Below are 25,880 nucleotides of genomic sequence, written 5' to 3'. Positions count from 1 at the left end.
ATGAGTTATTCTACAGTAAAAAAAGTGATTTATAAGATTTCGTGATGAGAATTTGAATCTTCAGAATGTTCCACGTCCAGGTGCAGTAGAAAAATTTGAAAATGAAGACCATCAAGTTTTGCTGGGCGAAAATCTACCTCAGCCTCAACAAGAACTTACAGAACAGTTAGGAGTTCCTCAACTAGCAATATTGCTTCGATTATAGACAATGGAAAAAATGCAGAAGGAAAGAAAATGAGTTTTTCATAAACTGACGGAAAGAACAAGCAGAAAAATTAGAAGTAGTGGATGATTTTCGATATCTAAGATTACTCAGGATGGAAGGAAGATAACAGAGACTCGAGTCGTCTTTAATAAAAAGAAGTCACTTCTATGGTCGCGAACAATTTAGAAATTCGAAAAAGATTATTAAAAGTTTACTGAACGGATGCGAAATATGGATGGTGAGTACAACGGAAAAGAGAATGTTAGAAGCTTTCGCATGAAGAGACCGTGCATAGTGAAGATTAAAAATGAGGAGGTATTAGAAAGAAGTCGTAATGGGTCACTAAGAAGTAAGCGAGATAGTTTGGTAGGACACCTTCTCAGGCATGAAGGGCTATTTAGAGACATATCAAAGCTGGAGTTAAGAGGAGTAGAGATAGATATAGATTAGATTACTGTTCACAAATAGTTAAGGATATGGAATGTTCTTGTTTAAGCGAAATGCGATGATTTTGACTTGACTATTTAATGATGATGAATGATGTTATTCTAATGGAAGAAAACAAAATCCAAAATGTTTACACCTGCTTGAATTTGCGTTTTCGGTACAAAAGGAAAACTTTTTTGACCAAAATCATTATCAGTTAAGGCAAGTAAATTTTTTACGAGAATCCTAAATCGATAGAGTGCGGATTGATTCAGACTTGCCAACGTCATCAGTTACAGAACCGAATATTCATGATAAGGATGTGTTATTGTTTGTATGGTGGGACTGCACAGGAATCGTTCCCTATAAGCTTCTGGAATTTGGTGAAACTCTTACAGCTGAACGTTACCAGGTCCAATCAATAAAATTAAGTGATGATCTAAAAGAAAAAGTCTATTTACAGGCTAAAGGAGGCGAAAAGTGACGTTTCTCTCTGACAACAACGTTCGTTCGCATAATAGAGTAAGGTTAATTCAGAAGCCCATCTTCTGCTTGGGTTGGGATGTTTTTCAGTATGCGACGAATTCTCCAACCCCTTTTTGATTACCATCTATTCATATGCTAAAATGGTCTGATAACTTTTTTTCGAAGCTAGCAAGGTTCTACCACGAAGGCAAAAGACCATAGATAGTATAGCGAATATTTTGATTATTAATTATTAGAGTAACCGTTGAATTTCACCAAGAAACATACGAGTTTCTACTTGCACGCCTATTAAAACAACACGCTTTAATATTCATCAATCCTTAGAAAATCTATACATTTGAAAACAATAATGTTTAAAATAATACTACCTACTGAAAAACAATAAAATCTAAGACGCATTTTCCTTCATGTTCTATTTTAGATTTTCCGTTGCGCTATTCATGTTTTCTTTTCAAATAAATTTCTACAAATACGTTTGTAGGACATGATGTGTGTTCGAAACCGTTTTTATGTAAAAAAACATCTTTCTTGTAACCTGTAAAATAAAAAGTTTGTATGTCCTCCCCATGCAAACTGTATCTCTTGTTTTCAAACTTGTTTTCAAAACAGTTAAAACTTTTTCGGAATAAACATAGGCAGAAACGTCTGCAGCTTATAAAAGATATTGCGTTGTATGGTGCAGGAAGTAAAATATCAGAATATTACTTTTTAAATCATTTTTTCGGGAAAGCTTACACAAAAAGCTTTACAAAGTTTTCACTTGTCCAAGATAATTGCCGTTTGCTTAACAGCAGAAAAGGCAAAAATTCTAAATTACAAACCGCTTCAACTATTTGACAAATTTATGACACAACTTTCACCAGCACTCTCCATAATTCAATACTCTGCGGATTACGTGAGGCTTTTGACAATTGAATTAAGATTGTGCTTTGGTTTCTCACAAGTTTGTTTCTATTCTAAAATCGTAGATTTTGTTAAAAAAAATCATAAAACATAAAATATCAAAATGTAAAACTGTATTGAATTAAATGAGGCTGTTATTTAAATAGCTGAAATTTGAGATATAAGGATTATAAATTAAAAAAAANAGGATTATAAATTAAAAAAAAAAATGGGTAAGTGAGAAAGATAACTTCTAAAATTTCAATAAGGTGTAAGATTAAAAATTCATTTAAAGTATTTTAAGTCCTTTGGTAAGTCTGTAAGAGTTGTAGCTGGATATTACTAGTTTAGATAAAATAATCAAATAAAAAAATCAATATAATATATAAAAATAAACACCATGGATAGTTTTACCAAAAATACCTTTCATAACAAATATATATTTCAGAATACAATAGATTTCGGGTATAACGGCGACGACGGGACCACTGTAATGTCGTCGTTATATCCGGAGGTCGTTACAGGCAAAGGCAAATAGATACAGACACGTATGTACCTATAGTTTTCAACATTGTTCAATTTTGAAACGATTCCACCTTTTTTTAACAGTTTAACAGAATATTATTTTGTAACTGAACCAATTTAACGTACACGCTTACAACTAATATCTATAAACAAATGGTAAAGATCACTTGCAGACCATCTGTGTGGATGTAAACAAAAGATAAGAAAACTTTGTGGGATTTATTCCAATTGATTCATTAAAAACAGTCATTACACCCGAACTCAGCGTTACATCCGAAGTCGCTATAGCCAAATTAATTTTGTACGAAAGTATGCTTTAAATTCAAGAGACTTAACGTCATTATAACTAAATGGTCGCTTTAATCAAATCGTTTTAAATGAAATCCACTGTATTTGCATAAATTGAATTGAAGAACTAAAAAAACTCCCGGCATAGGTTGCATACTTAACTAATAACGTAAAACAATACTCTTTAAGAAAGTAATGTTTTAAACATTTTATTGTAACTTCAAGTTGTAGTATGAGGTAGTTCATTATTTTAATTTCATATTCTATTTTTTATAAATACCTCAAAAACTGCTGTAAAACAACAAAAACTTAAAAATACATTTGTAGGCATACATATTACATACTCTACAGAAAAAAGTGGTTAAATTAGCATCATAAACTTATGGCAGGAAAAGGCAACACGAACAAAATTCCTTTATATAAAGAAAAATTAAAAAATTCAACGATAAAATAGAAAATTTCGCTAATTAATTGGAGCACGTATTTGCATCAGAGTTGATATAGATTCGAATAAAATCTGTAGACGTTTGCTAGAGTTCATACTTATTCTGTCCCTTTCCATTCGAAGATTTAGCCGAAGTTTAACAAGAAAATAATTTATTTACAATTCCTTTTTAAGGATTCACCGTAAACTTGCAGACTCTTTAAAGTTTTACTTTGATTAAACACGAGAATTATTCGAACTACTTGTTGTAGAAGTAATTTCAACTCCGTTATTTAGCGAAAACACCCTTTAATGATTAAAAGAGATCCCATTTTTGTAATGTCTGTAATTTAGTTAAATAACATTTGAAATGAACGAATTTAATTATTTATACAAGTGCAGGCTTTTATTTCACAAGCAAAATTTTATGTTAGTTATGTCTCGACTGTACTTTATTTTCCTTTAATGAGATCGAAATCCTAATGAAGATTTCGTAAATGCGGTTATATTAGCTGGTCGTGTAAAGTTTATAAACTTTATGATTATTCTAAATTTAGGTAGAAATTTAACCAAAACTAGTACGGTATTCTCCGGCATGAAGGATTAGTTAGAGATATAGGTATTAGAAACAGGAGCTAAGAGGTGTAGAGATAGACCTAGACTGGATTAGTGTTCACAAATAGTTAAGGACGTGGGATGTTCTAGTTTTAGGGAAATGCGAAGATTAGCTTAGAATAGGAAAGAGTGGAGATACGTGTCCAACAAGTCTTAGGACTGACGACCTTGTGATGATGATGTTAGAGTAGTGTTAACGTTCGAGTGAGGTTCAGTAATAAGGGTTCATACTGTATTTTAAAATGTTAAATTAAAGTTTCCAATCTACTGGTACCTACGAAACAATTAAAAAGTACATAGGTATCTATGCTTTCTATTTACATAGGTCTTATGTATTATATTACAAACAAAATTTTATGAAACGCGTCAATTCAAAATAAATATTGTTATATCCTGTTACCATGAATTGTAACATTTGATATTTATAAATTTTAGGAAGGGCTAATCAAAAATTAATAATTGTTTTGTATTATAAAATTTCTAAATCTTCTGAAATATTTCACACTTTAAGAAGAATATTTTATAAAGTAGGTACAATTTGCATTTATATTAACCAACCAAGAACCAGTAGAGAAACGAAATTGTTACTGACATCACGAATGGAATTAATAAACTTATCAATAAGCAATTACATCTTTATTTATTTTTTAAATTAGAGAAAGAAAATGTTTGATCCAACTTCCCAAACATTTATATTTCGTCTCATCTCGTTACGATTAATTACTTTATAAAAAATGCCTTTGGCTTTATTTAACAATTTTCAACTTTGAACAAGTTTCAAACTTTGCTTTTCAAACAAGTAAATTAATTTTCGGTTACACTTCTTTTATTTATGAAATCTTTCCAAATAATAAATTACTTATTTTATTATCTTTTATAAATAGACATGTCTCTCTCTTGGTAGAATTTTTAGAAAAGCCCGGTTACAGCTGCAGGCTCTTGTTTAAATCCGTGAATCAAATAAAATTAGCAGAACATTAATTATCTTGTACATGAGCCACCTAATTTAAATAACTCAAATTTCCATTTAAAGTGTAACAAACACAAATTTACAATTGTTTTACTGACCATAATTAACTATGGTCATTGGACATTTCTAAAAATTTATTTTTTTTTATTTTATTTGTACCGTGTGAGAATAATATTCTTTTTAACAGAAGCGGGCATGGGGCTTTTTTTACTCAAGGACGTACAATCTTTTCCATTTAATTAACTTACTTAACAGGGTTAACTTTAGAAATGCCACTTGTTCAGCTTCAATCAATCAATGTTGTTTTTCACATATGGATATGACATCAAGGGGCAGAAATTCTGGATTTTCGAAATTGTCTCATTTTCTAATAAAATTTTTGTTTTGTTATTGTAGAGAAACTTTCGTACTTTCGTATTCGTGCGTGACAAATCACATCCCGACAATATTCCCGGTGTTGTTGAGTCGTCGTTCCGCGAATGACTGACCTTTTCCGCGGAAAATTCGGAAAACGCGCGCGGCACGTTGCGCACACACCAACTGGCCGACAAAACGGTTTTATTTTATTATTTCGGGACGCGTTTGACTTATTGAAGGAAGAAAATCAGCGCAAAGCGACCGACGGTGACTGACGGCAGGCATCAGCCCGCGTCTATCCCCATGCAAATTGACCGATTTAACTGCTGTGCTTCTGCGATAATATTATAATTCGACACCGAAAATGCCCGCTTCGCTGAGTCAACTCGACTGAAAAGATTAATAAAACGTACCTATGTCCAGCGTAAAAGTGAAAAGGGTAAAGTTTTCTTTTAATTTTCGCTCGTAGAGGAATAAAACGGCATATGTCAAACAGATTTATTGAACCAATCTGCAGTTTCCTCGTCCTTCACAAGATTTTTCTAGTCATGGTAAATGTCTAGATGATGGGTGGGTGGGATTGAAAGAGGAGGTCTCCCCCACCACTGTATCATAAAAAGTTCGTGGCGGTCTCACCCCCATCAAAAGTTATCTGGGTTAGATGGGGGTGGGAGTAGGGGGATCGAAAGAGGGTAGGGGGGATTGAAAGAGGGTGGTCACCTGAGTAAATTTGCGGCAGTCTCACCCCCATAAAAAGTTATGGGGGTTGAAAGTTGATTATTTTGACAATTTTCATACACTATAATTCAAATAAAATTCCATAAAAAAAATATTTTCAAACGGGTCGAGGTGGGGGATCGAAAGGGGGTGGTCACTTAAACAAAACCCGATAACCTAACCTATTGATAAAGATATTTAAATAATGTTTTATATAACTTTCTCAATATTTTTATGTATTTTTCATTAGTTTTACCTTTGAATATTGTTTAAGAATGATTATATAAATATTTACATGCCTAGAAATGTATAAAAATTGGCATATTTATTAACTTTGAACCGCCACGAACTTTTTATGGTACAGTGGTGGGGGAGACCTCCGCTTTCGATCCCCCCCATCCCCACCCCCCGAAGGGGTGAGGGCCATCATCTAGACCTTTACCCTAGTCATTTAAGTCTAATGGCAGAAAAACTAAAATTTAAAATCATACATCTGGCGAAACATTATATTACACCCTTTTGCAAATGTTTCAAATACCTAAATTCTTTTGTATATCATTCTTTGTGTCTCTGCGTCTATATAAATATTTGTATTCGAATTCTTTTGTGTCTGTTTTTCTATTATTCTCTGTGTAAATATTTCGAACAGCCTATTCAAGTTCTTTTGTAGTCAATTCTATCAATATCAATAACTTTAATTACTTGTACTTTCCTGTAATCCCTATTAACATTTCAGCTTCGCGTACTAATCGCATCATACCGTTTGTAGTTAGGATCCTTTCCCAATTACAATTTTACGATGAGTTTTGTTCAATTTTTCTGAAAACTTCTTTTTCATAACTTATCTCGTCTTCCTATCTTTTGGTACTGCTTACTACATTTCATCAGTCTTATCGCCGATCATCTTTCCTTTTGAGTTTGTAGATATATTGTTGTGGTGTTGTCTTATCATTTAGTGTTTATTTCTACGTTATTAAGTCCTCCAAAAGCTCTCACAAACTGTAAAGTGGCTAACATGCTAAACTACACAAAAATGCCCAAAGCAAGAATAAAAATACATTAATGTCAATCACAAAAACACAACTTTATTAAATATTAATTTGAAAATTCATTCTCAATTTTTATCCACTTTAAGTTACCTCAAATTAATTAGGAACCAGGAATTTAAATGTGTTACAACTTTATTATTTTACTGATTCCATAATTGTTATTCTTACACACAGTCCCTTCTCTAGATGAATGAAAATTAACCTTAAATATAAAACATGCCTTTGAAGACGCTAATATTTAATAATTTTTGAAATTAACTTTTTATACTCTACAGATTACTTTAAATTAATGAAGAAAAATTGTTACTGCTGGCACTCCTTCGCCGGGAATCGAACCCTGGTCCCTAACTTTATGTGTCAATTCTCAGACCACTAAGCTACGGGAGCTGACAGCAACAACAACGAAGACACGTAAATACAAAGTTACAAGTGTTTATATAAAGATTTTACACAAACGAAATGAAATTTGATGATAAAATGTCGCACTTTATCTTTCGGCTTAATAAAAAAATGAAAATTTTAATACAAACCATAATTTCTAATCTTGTTATTGTAAAATTGATTTAATCATAAGTGTTACGTTGATAAAAAAATGCAAGAGAACGAAATTTTATATCCCTTTCAATAGATTTAGCCCCAACTCCGAGAATCCTAGTGGCATTTGAGATGAAAGCATCAAACTCCCCGTTACGCAAAGATCGGGACTCTCAACGATAGTTAGTATGCGTAGAATTTTACATACTTAGTTTGCATTAAATCAACGCCCATTCTTCTTGTTTAGATTAATAAAACTCGTTTCCACGGCTATTAATTAAGGAGCGTCAGGTTTGTAATTGCAAATTTTACTAATTAAAGTTTGTAGCTGACGCATTGTTTGAACGAAATTCATATAAACAGAGATAACTCTGTCTAACTCCAAATTAAACTAATTTGTCCCATATTTACACAGTACACTAATAATGTAAATTAAATATGCTTAGCGTGTTCCATTTTGGTATAGGAATTGATCTACTTCTATGTCTGCTTGATAAGATTACAAAGGAATAGTTGTCTTTTTCTTTTTATTTTTATCACGATCAATTCTGAAATGCACTGTCATCAAAAAGGCAAACTGAATGATTTACTGAAACAGAAAAGATCCAAACTGATTAATAGAAAAGATAATGTGTTCTACCAAGATAATGCGAGGCCTCATACAACTTGTATGAGGTCTTGGAAACTTTGGTAACCCACTAAAAGCTTTTGCAGCTTGGATCGGACATACTACACCACTCCTACCATATTATCCAGACCTGGCACCTTTTAATTATTACTTGTTCCAGTCTGTATAAAATTATTTGGACTGCAACTGTTTAATCCAAATGAGGACGTCAAAAATCATGTTGGCATCAGAAAAATGGTAAAAGGTGTTAAATAAAAATTGATAATATATAATTTACATACACATTTTCCATTGTTACCAAAGAATACTTTCCTAACAACCCTTCTATAATAATTGCTATAATCAAACAAGCTTATAAACCGTAACGGATTTATTCTTTGTTAGTATTTTGTGATTGTTTATTATTATGTAGGTAATTTAATAAAAATGAAATTTATAAGCCTTGGTAATAATTGATAGAATCACTTTCATCACTCCAGCCACGCGCTTCGTTTCTTTTTAATATAAAGCGTATTTTTTTCACAAGAGTAGCCATCACTGTTTTTGTTGAACCTTTTCTTTTTAATAGGATTTTCTCCTTCCAATATTGCGTTTCACGCCTTTATAGATTTAAAGGCTGAAAAAAAAGAAATTGTATATTTTGGAAAAGAATGGAAGAAAATGAAATTGGCCAATTGCGAATTCGACTTCTTCCAAGAAAACCTTTATAATACTCAATTACCCTTATTTCTTTATAACCATAAATTCAGCAGTTTTTAGAAATAGAAATAGGATCATATTTTTATGTACGCACGCATTTAATATCTACTATATTTCCAATGAAATGACACAAAAATGACTATTTAGTCGGTTTTAACTAGTAAATATGTTTTCATCGATATGGAAATGATAAAATGAGAACATGTCACAACTTGAGGTCTTGTACCTCCTAAAATAATGGTTCAAACTTCGATAAAAAGTTTATGTAGGACAATTTATTGAAAACAGAGTTTCAATCCTTTATTTTCCAACCTTTAAATACGGTGTCATACAAAACCAAAACTAGGCAAAATTCTTCTTCTAGTCTCTAACTAGTTTTCACTGTAAGAAAACAAATTGGATAGGGTCATGTTTTTGTAGAACTCAAAATTATCTCCAGAAAATACTCGTGAAGTTAACATTTTAAGTAACAGATCATTTAACCATTAGGTGAATGTTAGACTAGTTAGACCCGCACTTTCCTATCTGAGCTAATTAACGCATTTCCCTAAAACTAGTACAACCCATATCCATAACTATTTGTGAACAGTTCTAATCTAAGTCTACCGTTACTCCTCTTAACTCCTGTTTCTGCTTCGGATAATTTTCTAACTTGCCCTTCATTGTCTGAGTAGATGTCCTACCAACTTATCTCGCCTATTTCCTATTCACTTCCACAGTAACCTCTGTTCTATTCTTTCTACCTTCTACCTTCTCTATCGACGATATCCTCATCATTCTCCTATAACACCACATTTCAAACGCTTTTCTTTTCAGCCGCTCCCAGCGTCCATATTTTGCATTGTCCGTACTTCGCAGTGTTCCAGACATAGATACACCTTTAACAATATTTTTCGAACTTCTAAATTAACCGTTCGCGAGCATAGACTTCTTTTTGTTAAAGGCGACTCGACCCCTCGCTATGCTCTTTTTTATATCTCTAATCCTCCTTCCATCCAGGGTTATCTGACAATCAGACTCTTCTTTTAATTTTTCGTCTCCTATCTTTATATTAGCTCTTTCCTTACTCTCCTCAGTCACCATCCACTCATTCCCACATTTCCTAAAACGAGGCAAAAGAGGGGCTTCCGCCTTATCCTCCGGCTTTCCACTAGCGTGCAGGTCCTACTGCTATCCGCTAGTATTGGTACTTTGTGGAAACGATGCAAAATTTGACGTTTTCTTTGGCGTTTACCATCTATTTAACTTTTCATGAATTTAGGGATGAGGAGACTGCAATTATTTACTGATGATATATCAATTCTATTTAAAACGTGCAATGTCATTTAACAATTCAAATAACCCGTTCTCTTTAAACGACATGTATTAAATGCTTTCCGAATAATTTTGTGTAAGTTAGATAGAAATTGCTACTAAATGGTAAATTTATTGTTCTAGTGGAGTTGCCCAACTATTCAGTGACATGTCAGGTACTGTAACGCTCGACAAAGAAGTTATTTAATACGTGCTTATAATTTAATCCATAACGCCACATATCAAGGACTCTGCCTAATCGAACTCCAGTCGACTGTGAGTGATAGGTAATATCGGCAAACGAACCATTCTGTCGTTGAGTGACTTAATTAAATTTTCCAAGTTCACTCCACTGCCGCAAAAACTGCTACTTTAGAAAACGTGACCGATTTATTTTATGAACTTCGTGGAAGATGAGGTAAACTCCACTTTTACTTACTTAATAGAGTTTGTCACTATTGTGAGATATCCTAGCCTCAAAACTCAAATTTTTTGCTACGTGAGATAAAAAGAAAACGCAACAAAGAAGTCTACTGTCATCAGCTGGACAAACTGAATGATGCACTTCAACAGAAAAGGTCAGAACTAATCAACAGGAAAGGTGTAGTGTTTCACCAAGACAACGCGAGACCTCACACAAGTTTGGTCACTCGCCAAAAGCTTTTACAGCTTGAATGGGATACAATACAATACACCCACCATATTCTCCAGACCTGGCACCATCGGATTATTATTTGTTCCGGTCACTCCGAAACTTTTTAGACGGTAAAACCTTCACCTCAAATGAGGAGGTCAAAAACGTCCTCGATCAGTTTTTTGCCAGCAAAGACCAAAAATTTTATGAGCGTGGAATTATGCTACTACCAGAAAGATGGCAAAAGGTGTTGGACCAGAACGGTCAATATATAATTTAATAAAGTATTTGTTTATTATACGAAAACTGTCTTTCATTTCCACAAAAAAAAACGAAATGACTTTCCGAACAACCCTATAGTATTACGTAGTTAGTATCAGAAATTTCTTATGCTGAAGTGTACGATGTGTTGCATACCTATTTACAAATAATTCCTTTAAATATATTTTTCAAACAACTTTTAACACAAAAAAAGTGATTAAGGAAACTATTCACACAAGTGAATTTCGACCACTCGAAGCAATGATTCTAACAGTTTTGAGCCCACAAAGACTGATAGGGGGGAAAACTTAAGACCTACCTAATAAAAATTAGAAAAAATAATACGACTATGGCCGAACTGTTACAATTTCTGTGGCTTGTTGGTCACCTTGTAGACTGAGTGTTTGTAAATATTATATTCTCGTTTCAACGGTTTCATCTTAACTCTCTTACTAAAAATCCGCAAACCAAGAATTAAAATTTCAATTGTTTAATTCTTAAACGGCTTAATGTGGCTTGGGCCGTTGGTAAGGGTGGTATTTAATGGAAAGCCTATCAGAACGAAGACATGAACCATTAAACATAGTGGTTTTGTCGAGTACCCGGCACAGCTAATGCTGGGGTTCCTGCAAAACCTCTAACCAGTGCATTTCTAATGATTATCTCAACACAAGATCAAAATTTTGAAATGCGAGTTATATTTCTCAAGAATAGTTTTTGCGGATAAAAATGCTCAAGTCGGTACGCGTCTTAATATGTTTGCCCACGAACCCTTACTGATTGTGAGACACACTTGGCGTTATCTTCTAACATAAGTTAACGGCTTAGATTCCGCTGACCTCGGCCAGCAGTAAAGTTGAAGTGTATTATATACTTGACCATGAAGTGGTTCGTTCTGAGAGAGGAAATTTATCTTTTTACGAGGACATTTATAGTATTATCGAGCTGAACTGTTGCTAAGATTTCCTTTTTCCTTACCGTATTAGCCATCAACGAAAATGACGACCGGTCTCATCGTCAGTGTGGATGAAATTGCCCTTCCGTTTCTTTACCGCAATCGTGTCTGAAGGAGAATGCCAAGAAAATGAACGAGGCTGTGGCAAGGGCGATTAGCTCCGAGATGCGTTTTTCGCGTTTTTTCCGTACGCAAACTGCTAGAAAAACCTTAAGCAAAAGCAATAAATTCCTAAAACGATAAATGTGTGTATACGTATGTATAGAGTAAGTGGTTCACGGGTGGAAATATTTCCTTTTCCTGCCTTCTTTACCGGGAGAGTAATATGTAACGTAATGGAGCAGCTGCTTCCCAGACCGTTACATATTGACTTCCATTATTTTATGGACGTCTTTAGTGTAAATAAAAGAAATATTTAGGTTTTTATCTACACCGAAAATACATTATTCTTGATAAAATACTTTTGAATAATCAAAAATAATTTTTTTTTTCATTCTTAAGAAAAGAATAATTATTCTTAAATCAGAAGTTCGTAATTTTTATCTCCAAAAAGATTTTTTGATAGATACATTTACCTGGAAATGGTAATTGTTTTCAGTTTTAGCCCACTACCGTAGGAGGGTGGGGTTGCGAAGAATGAAATCAGTTACTGTATGTATATTTCCATTCCACACAGAAGGGCCTATATAAAATGCATAAATGCGAAATTACTTTAGTCGCTGCAATATTGCGAAACAACCATAACCAGCGTCATACTTCTTTAAAATTGGGTTCTGAATGGTTATGTCGTAATATTACAAAAAACTCGAGCATTCGCGACCTCAGAAGCGGTTTATGTTACAGTCGTACAACAATATGGCCAATAAAAATGATATTACAATATTGCATATTATTATGCAGGTGAGCCTTCTGACGATGTTTGATAGCATGTGCCATTGCATATTATAGCAGAAATAAGTGCGGAGTTTAACAATCGCACGGTAAGTTCAGCAACATGGTTAAAAGCAAAAAAATTTAAGAAGATCACAACAAGTTTCAATTCGAAGCCGGTCCTGTGCGTGAATTAGCAACATACGTATAACAAGGCCGCCATTTCAAGAAGCAGCTGTCACTTTTAAGGGGAGGGGATAAATGCAATAGTTGTTGGATGTTTAGGATAAACATAAACAATTTAGTATTACACATAATGTTGAGACGAATTGTGAACAGTCAAAAATCAATGCCATAAAAAATCCATCATGGAGAATTGCAATAAAAAAGAAAGATTAATATAAAAGGGAAATTTAATGATTATTTGAAAAACAATTGAACTGTTCGAAAATTCGAATATTAGATTCGGTATAAGTACTTACTTGGATCTTCACGGTCGCAGTCAGTAGCAGAATAGTGATTCGAGATGATAAGCCATGGTCAAAATGAACGATTATGTTCAGACGTTTCGTTGATAACTGCGGACGGCATCTTCAGTAAAAATCTGGGCAGCGAAACATAATTTAATTAGACCACGACCCATCAACTCGAATCTTATTCGATTCGCAACAAGCCTAACCAAACACAACTTAACTTAACTGAATGTATGGTTCTTGAATCACAGCAGGTAATGGATATATTATAGATAATGTTTTTTGCAACCCCACTTTATTTTTGTATAGCAGTAAAATTATGTTTACAACCCGGATCGTCTTGTTTTGTTGCTGGGTAAGGAATAATACCTACATAAAAGGAACTTTGACATAATACCGTTAAAATTTAGTACCGCAATTTATTGGAGAGCAGGTCGATTTATTTTCATCCCTCTGTCTTTTATAAATCTTCCAAACTTAATAAACTTGATCGTTTGTTTAATTGTCCGATTAAGGAGTTTTAGGTAGGTACTTACGGAATTCTCGTATATTTCTTTTAAACGATTAAACCTTAAAAAGATCTTATTGATTTAAATTATTTACGTATTATTTCTGTTTCCTGTTTACTAATTGGATAGGGATTTATTTCGATCATTGTATAATATTGTTCTAATAATCGGAATTTTTAATTAAAAATTAGCAACTTTTGTGACGTGTTTAAATATATTCAGTCGTAGGGTCACCGATAGTGACGGCTGTGACATGAAAGAAGGTTATAGTTAAAATATAAATTAATAAATGTGGACTATAAACAATATTTAATTTAATTTAATTGGGTCTCATCAAATATACTAGAGATCATCCTCTAACGCTAACCGAAGAGGTAGTGTAGGTACTTATTGCAGCTATTGATGTCAATAATAAATATATTGAATAATAACGGGCCACAGTATGAGCCTTGAGGGACACCAGAGTGCACTTCAAAAACCCATAATTCTAACCATTTTCTTGCGATCACAAGATGTGAACAGAATTAGACCAACATAGGACCGTTCACACTAAATACTTGGTAACAAGTTCGTAACAATTAACTTATCCTTAATAAACTAATGCTTCGAAGTCTGAAGGCATTAATGGCACCCAATAGTTTTGGAATGTAACTAATTAGCGATATAGCACTTTTAGTATCGCCATTTTTATGAAACAGGGTGAAATTAGATAATTTCCCAGTGCTAAGGAAGATGCCTGTCTGAACTGAGAAATTAAATAGAATAGTTAAGGACTTAAGGGTGTTAAACACTTTAAATTTTTTAATGAAATTAAATAGATACACTAAAATACGCACCACTGACTTGGTTTATTTAAAGTTTTGTAACTAAACATTTTGTTTGTTGTTAATACGGAGTAACAAAAAGTTAACGTCTTATAAACACTCGATTATTTAAATCTATTTACAAGAATATGTATATTTTTCTTAAATTGAAGCGAGACCTAATGGAGATAGAAAATGCCTCCTTTTTAATGCCCTCTTTGCGCTTGAAATAATAGTCTAATTTTCCTCTCGAGTAAATCGTACACTGAAAGCTTTAAAGAACAAAGGGAAATATTTTAGCATTATCTAAGGGAAACCGAAAAGAAAAAGGGCGAGTAAGGAGAATTATTCAAATAGTGAATCCTTCCCATAACAATTTAAACCTTTTTTTATATTATCTAACATTTTACAACAGCACGTACTATGTTGCTCAAATTAACTAGTCTTCCTTGAAAACTTCAAGACAAGAAAAGATTGATAACATTTGTATATAAAACAAATACCTACCCAGGTAGATATAAATTTAGCAACATTGTACCAAAGGGATTTCGTTCCCTAACTTTTGAAATTCGTTTCTTTTAAATATAACGCCTTCCATATATGAAAGCTACAAATGTAGAAGTTTCTTTGGTAAATGAAAAACCGCCAGCTTTGAAAGCATTTTCATTTATACATTTCTATTGTTCCGTGCGTGTAACTTAAAGTGTAATTTTTTTCAAAAGAATAACAACTGTCAGTAGTAACTGTTAAAAACATAAAGAACACAAAGGTAAGATAAATTATTATAGCGTTTCGTTTGGAAATGTGCTTTATTTGAAACAACTCTTTTCAAAATACAAATACAAAATTCAAGATACCTATCTAAATTTTCTACTTTAAAAATACTAAATAATGCCAATTACAATGGGTTAGTGGTACATTTAAGATTAGTTTTTTCATCACAGTTTTATATAAACTAATGACAAAAAATCTTCACTGGCCAATATATAGAAACATAACAATTGTAACATATGAATTTTTTATGACAATCAACAACCCAGTTATTTTTATAATTTTTGCTTTTTACGGGGTACTTGAACTGCCGCAAGGCGTTTTGAATAATGTGGAACCTCAAATCAACAAAGGTGTGGCCCATCTTTAGCACACAAAAAGCTACATCCTATACACAGGGACGGATCTTGAATTTGTGGGGCCCTGGGCTAATACTGCTTAGGGGCTCTACCTTATTACCCAACCAATTGTCATTTTGTCAAAAAACAGTTTTCTGTAGTGATGTAGATATATATAATATACGTTAAGTACAGGAAGAAAATAGGACAACAAAATATTTTATTTATTACTTAAAACATTATTTATTGCAAAATAAATTGACAGGCTATAAATGGTCATGTTATATAAATTATAAAGTAACCTTTCCGCATTTTTGTGCTGCAAATTCCTTTATTTGGTCATCGCACTGTAAGTCCTTTGTTAAATCGCAATTTATGAAAAGAACTGTTAAATGATTTAGTCGATAGTTCAACATTGTTGTCCTGTATTTTTATTCTACATACGACATCCTGGAGAAAGACCGCGCCGCTACACAGCTAGTGATCGGCAACGTTAACAAAATCTTTAAGATGGTATAGAAGTTTGGGAAAACATCAACAAATTTCTTTTCATAAATTACCTAAAAAAATCCACTCTGTCTTAGACTGCAGTAAGTAAAATTTTAACTGAATTCACTCATTCACTAAATGTAACTAACAAAATTGCGTCGGGCGATAAGCGGAGGGAAGTCCCCAGTAATAGACAATACACGGAATACACCGACCGAAAACAAGCGACGGGGAATTCCCCGTTCCGTTTGATAGATGCGCACACGGGTTGATTGATCGCAGTGTTGTCAATCTTATGATCGGATTTTTTTTAATTCTAGATAATTTTTATTATTGACAATATCGTCTATTGTTTTCAGTTCAGGTTGGGGGCCCTCTGTATCCACGGGGCCCTGGGCTGCAGCCCAAAAAGCCTTTAAGTAGATCCGCCCCTGCCTATACAAGATGAATATTACAACCTATTTTGTTGATATGAGTAACAGTCTGTAACAACAATTTCAACAATACTATTTTGCATTTTTTATACATAAAATTTCCTTATTTACGAGTGTTTTCCTCCATACACGTCTTTTGGATCATCCACCTTCTCAGCGGTCCTGAGACCAACTACCCCACTTGGTCCAAACATAATCTACTGGGCCAGACCAAAAAGTTTTTTTTTTCTCATAAATTTGGTTCCTACACTTTTCTCATAACTCTTCTAATGGCACGTTATTTATAGTCTGAATATCATTAAACATGAATTGTTTTAAATTTTAACGAAAACAAACACAAGTTACGTTCTATTTATATATTATAGAAGATTTATTATTGTTCAAAAGTGGTGTTGGTTGACTGGCAATTTCGAAAATGAGGTTTAATAATCTGCAAACGGGGAAAATTAAACTAATTCAGTTTCTCTACAGTTCAGTGTTATCTGAAATTGAAATTACTAAACCGGTTAAATACCTACCCACTTCAAGCTAGGCATTCGGAACAGCCGTTTATTATACATAAAATACGTTCTCATTGCTTGTTTTCTGACAGAAAATTATCTAAGTGAAATATATAAGGGCAGGTTGAGCAGTTTGTTATCTCTCGAGTATCATATATAGATACGTACATTCAAACGCAAAAGGAATGGGAAGTCCTGTGAACAGGTATGGTATAAACGAGAAAACGGAATTTTCTTTCTCTAGCGTTTTTCACTAATAGCGATCGTTAATCTACGTCAGTTGTGTTTCGTATTTTTCAACTTTTTGTTTTCATTTTATACGGAAACAGCGACATAGGTATATGAGGCTAGAGTGCCCACGCGATCCTCTAATTTTGAGGAAAATCCTCCTTCAGTACAGTACTGATAAACATATACAAAAGTACTCTTATAGAAAGAACCATCTGCTATTTATTTTTAATTGTATTAATATCGGAACAAAACATTGAAATTGTGCCCTTTATTATATTAAATATAAATTTTCTAACAATATACAGCAAAGTAGAGGACCTAATCATGTTCCCTGAATACCCCAATACATACTTTCCAACTTCATTCCTAGGATGTACTTTTAAATAACATGTGTCCTCTTTCACATGAATTAATCACTTAATCTAGGTATATTTTTCTGTAGTGCATTAAGCTGATACACAACTGGATAGTTTTAATTTGTTGTGGTTGAAAAAACAAAGAAATTAATAAGTACATACCTACGCAGAAAGCCAATTATTCTGTACAATACAGTAGGTAATTTATAATCACTAAAAATTAACTATTACACTATGTTGCTGAGTCATATGTTGGAATTTAATTAAAAAAAATTGGAGACATGAAACATTTGATTGTAGAGAGTAGATAATAAGTAAATTGTCTACTTTTATAATTGAAGACTAAAGTAGTTCAAAAGAGAATTAACATAAAGCTGTAACATTAATGGATGATATTGTAGCTAACGCTAATTTCCCACTTCACTTAATTAAAATTAAAAATAAAATGAACTTTGAACTATAGTGTCTAATAACTAAAATGGATTATTTACTTTAAGGGGGCGAACTGATTACAAACAAAAATTTAGGTATATGAAGGTAGCAAAACCTTAAAAAAGTGAAAATAGTGTTATAAAATACATTTTTGTTTGAAATTGTTATTAATAAATTGTTTAAAATAGGTCAGTAATATAGGGAGAGTTAAATATGTAAAGTTTGTAAAGGTTTTAAATGGTAGAAAAGTATTTTTTCATTAATTGCTAATGAAATAATTTAGTTGCTGAAACCTCATGTTTATAGTCATTAATACTTATATATTTTCTTTTACAGATCATAGTGAAGAAATACTAGTCGAACCAAAAAGTATGGACATCCCCTTACATCTGGTAAGTCATGTGCTTTATTTATTTTAAATAAACCCAACACACAAAAAAGGATATTTTTACTTAATTATCCCGTGATCACGTAACAGTAATCGGATTTGAATTTAAAAATTAAATTTTTAACAGAAAAATGTGATTACTTAACAGTGTGTTTTCTGTCTTCTTTCTTTTTTTACACCCTCTTTTGACTTTTTGTAAAGCAGTATTTCTTATTCACTGGCACAGGATACTGTAAGGAATATTACTTTTTTTATACATTTGTATAGAGAATTATCTTAAGAAGAGCAAACTAAATGAAATACTATGGTTTCAGTGTATTTTCCTTTTTTTCTGTTAGTAAAAGTGAGGTTTTATCAGATTATATGTGGCTAAAAATAGACCGAGAATTTCTGCTACCTACTTGAGATACAGAACGGATTATGTAATCTGTTGTATCTTTTGTAAACAATTAAATTATTGAAAATCAAACTTAAAATATAATGAAACATTTAAAATGGATATTTCGTAGTACTGAATAATATATTACAGAAATAAAAAAACACTTGATAATACTTCACTCATTGTCAACATTTTATTCAAAAAATCTTATAGTATCATTTTCAAAGTGCGTTTCTTCTTTCTTCAGTATCATTTTATAAAAGAAACTATGTATATTTCTCTAGATTAATATTAGATTGAAAACAATGAGAAATATCTAAAGAAAACATTGTGGCAGTGTTCATATGATAACATTTCACTATTTTTTAATATTTTTTCAACTATATTTAAACATCACTTACCTTCTTTCAAGTCATTGGGTACATTAAATGGCAAAGGAATAAATAGAAGGAAACAAAATAAAATTAACTAAACATGTTGAATTTTTATTAATAAAATTACTCATTTACACAATTGGTAGATCGTTTTCATTCGATATTTTTATTATTATCATAATAATCATCATCATAATTATTTTAAAATTCTACTTGCGTATAAAAGATAAACAGAAAGAAAAAGAGCATGTGTAAGGAAGAGGAAGAGAACAGACAAACAGACGTATAATTATGTTACTATTGTACAAAATAAACTGACTATAATTACAATCAATCAATATATATTTTCTTTTGGTTTTTTGTGTGAAATAATTTAATCACTATAAAAGAACGAATATAGTAAAATATGTAAGTACTTAATATTTATTCTGAATGCATTACCATTATTTACTGAGTCTTAAACGACGTTAGTTTTTTATTTATGAATTTTTTGTGTGTTTGTTTTTTAATTTTAATTACTATTATCACCATTATCGTTACCGTAACTGTTGCCGTTCACTACGAACGATGTTCCCAAACCGTACAGGTGCCCTGAAAATTTTGAGTCGTCGATCGTGTCCTCAAAAAACATCTGCAATTTAAACAAGAACAGTATAAGTCTTTGTCGGTAATTTATCGAAACTAGCATCTTATTTGATCTCATCAGCGCGCTATTAGTACGCTTTCTAAAAAGCAAGACGAAAAGTATATCTACAAATATGGACGAAACGTCACATTACAATATGTACAATTGTTTTAGTGAGATGAATTAAGAAGTTTTGTGAGTGCAGTTACTAGATAATTTGACAAATGTCAATTGCAGTGACTACAACTACATTGAATTTCTTTTTAGTAGAAATAGTTCTTTTTTGGTGTTCTTAAAAATGATTGTGAAAGTTCAAATGGAAGATTTTCTGTGGGGTGCAATTTTATAAAATATTGTGAGTGTAAATAAAAGCATCCAAACAAAAGTTAAATTCAGTTCTGACTACATATTCGTGTTAAGTGTACCAATGAGTGCAAGTTACAAACACAGAAAAGCACATACCTCCTTCATTTTGAAGAAGGCCATGCCAGTGAGGAGGGAATCGGATCCAGCTTGGTGCTGGGGTCCGATCCGTTCAAGGTCGAGTTGTTCTGCTACCTCCTGGAGTCCGCCTTTCAGGTTCTTGCACGACTTCATCAAGTACTGCAATGAAAAGTAAACATACTAATAACAGCTATTTGTAACGCAAGTGCTTAATTTGACCCTGGGAGGCTTACTTTGACGTCGTAGATTGTCGGGAAGTAGAGTTTAAGTAATTCAAAGAACTCTCCCTCGTCCTGGGGCAGGTTGTTGTCAGTTAACAGTTTGATCAAATAGCCAAAATCGTAACCTGAATGGAATGACAGCCACTTGATGTTGTCCATCAGCACAATACCAGAGGTCATAAGAAGTTCTGCAAACTCTAATGGTTCTATGCCCTCTTCCTCGTGCTTTTTGAACTGAATTCCCGAATTTTGTAACAAATCGATACTATCCTGTGCATACATATCCTCCCTAAAATGAAAAAATTAAGAATAAATATTAAACAACATTGTGATAACGGTGATGATTATAAATCAAAAACTTAATTTGTAAACCAAAATTCATACCTCAAATAAGTTATTTAAAATTTTGTCAGAATCTAAACTCATTAAATCAAAATTTCAGATTTGTACCTATCAAATGTATTTCAATATTAATAAAATTTATTAATAAAAGGCACTTTTAACTACAAAAACATTATTTAAATAATGAACCTTTTTAAAAGTTGAAATTGAAATGAATCAATGTTGTCTAAAATAACGACACATGTCAGTATAATATACATTTTCAAATTAAGTTACTGAATTAAACAATAAATTCAAAAAGTAAATCAAAAAACTTAATATAGTTTAGTCTTAAATGATACATATCGAACACTTACGAAAGGTTGAATTTAAAATTAAACTGCCACGTTGTGTAAGAACCACCTGGCGTTTTTCCATTCTCATCCAAAAATGTTAATCCCAGCTGAATTATTCTTAACAAATCTACATTGCACCTTAGCATTTGGTATTGATAATCAGCTGAACTTCTAAATTCACCAATGGGCCTTGCAACTACACCTGGAAACTCTGTATCCATTGCCACATAATTGAATTTTTGTACAATCTGAAATTAACAAACAAATTCAACATTTAATAAAATCATCCCTTTCATAATATATAATAGGGCACATACTTGTCTTATAGTACGAAATTCTTCTTCGAGATTGTGTGCCCAGACATCTCGAATCCCACATTCCTCATTATTAGGATGTGGAGTGCTACTGATGGTAGCAGCTGGCATATCCGAGTCACTTTCCGTGTTTGTCAGTTGTGTGAGGGGGTTAGGTACCCAAAAGACATGCGTGTGGGAGTCTCCTCCGCCCTTGTCGACTTTGAATGTATATCCACCAGGTCTACTGATGCACTCTTCCTCTTTTGCTCTAAGACGCAACCCAACCTCGTCAAAACTCAGTAATCTCATTGATGTAATTTTAGTGCTGAAATGACAAAGCTTTACCTGAATATATCAATTTTAACAGATAACCTTCCTAATCCGGTAAAATGTCTTACAAACAAAAACTTTAACGTTGCATACACTTCGGATAATTTCAAAATCGTAGACGTAGTGAAATGGAATTACTAGATATTTTGATTTTAGAATTAAGAGATACATTCATTGACTTACATAATGAACTATTAGAAATCGTTAATAAGTAGAATTTAAACTAAAATCTTAAAAAACCAATTCTAGTCTACGAACGCTATGTTAATAGCAAGGTAACAAACGTAACCTCACAAAGAGTTATTGGTTCTTTGTATAGACAAAGTTGGCTGAAACAAATGAGGATGTTGCTTTTAAAAAATACATGCATTTAGCTGTACTCACACATTTTATATTTCAAAATATAGGACTTTTTTTATTTCATTTTTGAAGCACTTATTAAAACAGCAATTGGAAACCATTTGGACAAGCTTGAACATCGAAGCAAATTGCTCAAAATTTGACAAATCCCCACCATTCAGATTGAAGTCAATAGATAGACTTCACAATTACAAAATCAGTTGAAGATTAATTTAATAATTAATGAAAATTATGACGTTGACGTAAATTAGACATAAAAATTTACTCACCGTTTACCAAAATTTTTCCCTTCCAATCACTGAAGGTATAATTATTAAAATAACACCTATTTTAAATAAGTTTTTCAATACCATATTGCTGTTTTGAACGCACCTACCGTATAATTATTAAGTAGTTTTGTCTGTGGTTTTATTTAGATGCAACTTCAGTCCAAATGTCATTTGGTACTTTGATAGTTGACTAACCTCAAAGTATGAGATGTAGTTTGCCATTAATTTCGAAGATCTTGTCAAAAAATGTTAAAATTTAGTAAATTATTAAGATGCTACCATTATTATACACAAAATGTAAGGCATGTAAACTATGTTAAAAGTATTTCGTGCTATTGTCATCACCACAACTCGAATAATGCTATACAATGTATAAATCGACCCTATCAAGACAGAAAGAGTGATTCCAGATATAGAAAAATACCCATAAATTATACTTTTTGTTTTGCATACTTACCTTTTGCCATTGTGGCTTGTGATGCTGTGTTTTCCCATAATGATAGAAAGTTTTTTCGTGCCATTCAGTATGGATCTCCTGCAGAAGTCCAACGGTGAGAAAAACTCAAAAAGTCTATCATTTATTCCAATAGCTTTCAATTTTAGAATGATAGAAACGTACCAGCCAGATGTTAATAAACGCCATAAACTAGGTTGGACACCATTAATGTTGGCTGCTGTGAATGGAAAGCACAACACATGTAAAGTATTGCTTAAAGCAGGTGCAGATCCCAATTTGGGAGATGAATATGTAAATCCTAAAAGAATATCCAAAATCACTGGAATGCATTCTCTAGAAGGTACCAACATAGTTTTATGTCATTGTAATTAAAGCCTTAGATGTTAAAGATTATTTTTCTTTACAGTCATGCTAATAAGGGAGGAGGAGTTCTCAAGTCTCTTAAACAATAATGCAACGTTTTATGGCTTTACTGCTCTACATTATGCAGTTCTTTCAGATAGTCTGGAAACAGTTAGAATTCTTTTGGAGGCCGGTGCAGATCCCCTTTTAGAAAATGATGCCGGTCATAAACCAATACAGTATGCAAAGGAAGAACCCATCAAGAAGCTTCTTGAGAAACAGATGGAAAAAGTAAATATGTTATTTATGAATGGTTGTTTTTACCTGTTCTTATTATTTTTAGGCTGAAGTAGTGAAGAAAGAAAAAGAATTAGAAGAAAGGAGACGATTTCCATTAGAAGAAAGACTCAAGGAGCATATTGTTGGTCAACAAGGGGCAATTACAACTGTTGCAGCAAGTAAGTTTTGCATATATACATATGTATCACTTTGTCTTGCTCTAATGTATTACTCATAGGTGTTAACTGTTATACCTTTACTTTAATTTTACTTTCATTTCATAAACAGGCAATGCTCCTTACAGATTTTTTTACAATATTGATGCTTAAGGTATATAATTATAATATTATACTATTTTATTGTAGCAATAAGAAGAAAGGAAAATGGCTGGGTGGATGATGAACATCCTTTGGTCTTCTTGTTTTTAGGATCATCTGGTATTGGAAAAACTGAACTTGCCAAACAGTTGGCTTCTTATATTCATAAGGACAAAGCATCTGGATTTATTAGATTGGATATGTCAGAGTATCAAGAAAAACATGAAGTAAGAAAAACTTTTTTTATCTTCTCTCATTACATCCTATGTTTTAGAATTTTAGAAAGTTTTTACTTCTCTTCGAATTCTCTCTTTGTTGATTTATTTGTTTTGTGTTATAAAAAATATTCCTATTCAAATTAGATAATTGACTCAAATTTGTTCTCTTATGTGTTACAACAATTAATAACAATTTAACAGATTTCATCATTGGATTAATCTGCAGTTCTTCAATATGCTACTCTCCATTTGCTCATTTGAACTTTCATTGTTAAATTGTTTAAGGTTGCTAAACTTATAGGAGCCCCTCCAGGTTACGTGGGTCACGATGACGGCGGTCAATTGACGAAAAAACTGAAAAAGTGTCCAAATGCTGTTGTCCTTTTCGATGAGGTGGATAAGGCTCACGCGGATGTTCTTACTGTCCTTTTGCAACTCTTTGACGAAGGACGACTAACAGACGGTAGGGGAAAAACTATCGAGTGTAAGGATGCAATTTTTATAATGACCTCGAACTTGGCTAGTGAAGAAATTGCACAGCATGCACTTGACCTGAGACAAGAAGTTGAAAACCTGAGACAGAAAAGGCTGGCAAACAGCAAGAAAGCAGGTAAAATTTTTATTACTTTTTAAGTCTTATATTAAAAGAAAGTACTCAAAATCGACTCACGAATGCGTTCTTTATTAGGTTTCAACCTCAGGTCAAATTTTGATATAAACGCAGGTATAACGTATTAAGTGTATGCCCTTGAATGTCATATTAACCTTTTTATTTTGGTTTTTTATTATGTATTTTTTTTTTCATTGTAATGTCTTTAACCGTAATTTGCTAATAATAAATTAACGCTTTGTTACGACTTTTTAAAACAGTAAATTTAACAAATGATTCAGTTCATCTTAAATTTAAATGTATCATAAGTAGGCAGGTTTTTTATGAATAGATTATTACACTAATTTATGTGTTTTAGATGGTAACGAGCCTTCAGATGACATTCAGATTTCTCGAAAATTTAAAGACCACGTAGTGAAACCAATCTTGAAAAGACACTTTAAAAGGGACGAATTTTTGGGGCGTATTAACGAAATTGTCTATTTTTTACCATTTTCAAGGGTAGAACTTCTGCAGTTGGTAGGAAGAGAACTGGATACTTGGGCTAAAAGGGTATATAAAATTAAATTAGTGAAAGTCTCTTTTTTATAATGTATTTCTCCTTTAAAAACTGGGATAATATGAGGACAATTCATTTATTCACAATAATTTTTAGTAGTACAAATTTTGGAGGGGTTATTGCGAATTACTTCTTATGATAGAATGAAAAATCGGAAATATTTTCTTTGAATTGATTATTTTAGGCAAATGAAAAACACAAAATAGAATTAAAATGGGATAGGAGTGTCGAATCTGCTTTAGCTGATGGCTATGATGTAAATTATGGTGCAAGATCCATCAAATATGAAGTGGAGAGACGTATAGTAAATCAGCTTGCTGCAGCTCATGAAAAGGGAGTTATAAATGCTGGTAGTACAGTAGTTATATCAGCTTTGTGGCCTGAAAATGCAGAATCAGCACAAATTCGGTTACAAGTCAAAAAGAAAGGCGTTAAAGACTTCGTCGAAATCGATCATTTTCAGTCTCCTTTTAAAAATATAAATTTTTAACATTGTTTAAGTTTTCTTTCTTTTTTTTGAGTTTGTACAGTAACTCATTAATTATACACCTCTGAAATTGTGATAATTAAACACTGGATAA

General features: G+C 32.4%; 3 protein-coding genes and 1 long non-coding RNA gene across 6 annotated transcripts in view; 2 read left to right on the top strand and 2 right to left on the bottom strand.

Annotated features, from left to right (window-relative positions):
- Positions 1-5,540, bottom strand: part of LOC108733380 (serine/threonine-protein phosphatase rdgC) — a 102,827-nt gene extending 97,287 nt beyond the window's left edge. The window contains exon 1 of the mRNA XM_018464516.1: positions 5,070-5,540. The gene's annotated coding sequence lies outside the window, so the exon portion shown is untranslated. The remainder of the gene's footprint in view (positions 1-5,069) is intronic.
- LOC108733469 overlaps positions 1-25,880 on the top strand; it is a 56,252-nt gene that overhangs the window by 27,949 nt on the left and 2,423 nt on the right. Inside the window, exon 2 of the long non-coding RNA XR_001937224.1 lies at positions 18,491-18,546. This is a non-coding gene — a long non-coding RNA (uncharacterized LOC108733469). The remainder of the gene's footprint in view (positions 1-18,490; positions 18,547-25,880) is intronic.
- LOC108733422 (CCR4-NOT transcription complex subunit 7) lies at positions 19,707-22,374 on the bottom strand. Of its 2 annotated transcripts, none has more exons than XM_018464609.2 (6): positions 22,273-22,374; positions 21,580-21,883; positions 21,284-21,510; positions 20,598-20,874; positions 20,383-20,523; positions 19,707-19,926 (listed from the first exon to the last, which is right to left on the bottom strand). In XM_018464609.2, exons 2-6 carry the CDS (start codon positions 21,865-21,867, stop codon positions 19,807-19,809), a joined length of 1,053 nt encoding a protein of 350 aa, XP_018320111.1. In that variant the 5' UTR covers positions 21,868-21,883; positions 22,273-22,374; the 3' UTR covers positions 19,707-19,806. The 2 variants fall into 2 exon arrangements, with proteins under 2 accessions (XP_018320111.1, XP_018320102.1); XM_018464600.2 differs by lacking the exon at positions 22,273-22,374 and adding an exon at positions 22,072-22,174 and having other exon boundaries at positions 20,383-20,544.
- LOC108733390 (caseinolytic peptidase B protein homolog) lies at positions 22,694-25,861 on the top strand. Of its 2 annotated transcripts, XM_018464538.2 has the most exons (9): positions 22,694-23,068; positions 23,121-23,314; positions 23,381-23,607; positions 23,660-23,774; positions 23,961-24,139; positions 24,416-24,740; positions 24,819-24,854; positions 25,099-25,292; positions 25,484-25,861. In XM_018464538.2, exons 1-9 carry the CDS (start codon positions 22,764-22,766, stop codon positions 25,787-25,789), a joined length of 1,881 nt encoding a protein of 626 aa, XP_018320040.1. In that variant the 5' UTR covers positions 22,694-22,763; the 3' UTR covers positions 25,790-25,861. The 2 variants fall into 2 exon arrangements, with proteins under 2 accessions (XP_018320040.1, XP_018320048.1); XM_018464546.2 differs by lacking the exon at positions 24,819-24,854 and having other exon boundaries at positions 22,696-23,068; positions 25,484-25,859.

Source organism: Agrilus planipennis, unplaced genomic scaffold (genome assembly GCF_000699045.2).
Source record: "Agrilus planipennis isolate EAB-ADULT unplaced genomic scaffold, Apla_2.0 scaffold1, whole genome shotgun sequence".
Taxonomy (NCBI): Eukaryota; Metazoa; Arthropoda; class Insecta; order Coleoptera; family Buprestidae; genus Agrilus; species Agrilus planipennis.
This window is presented reverse-complemented; position numbering and strand designations above follow the sequence as displayed.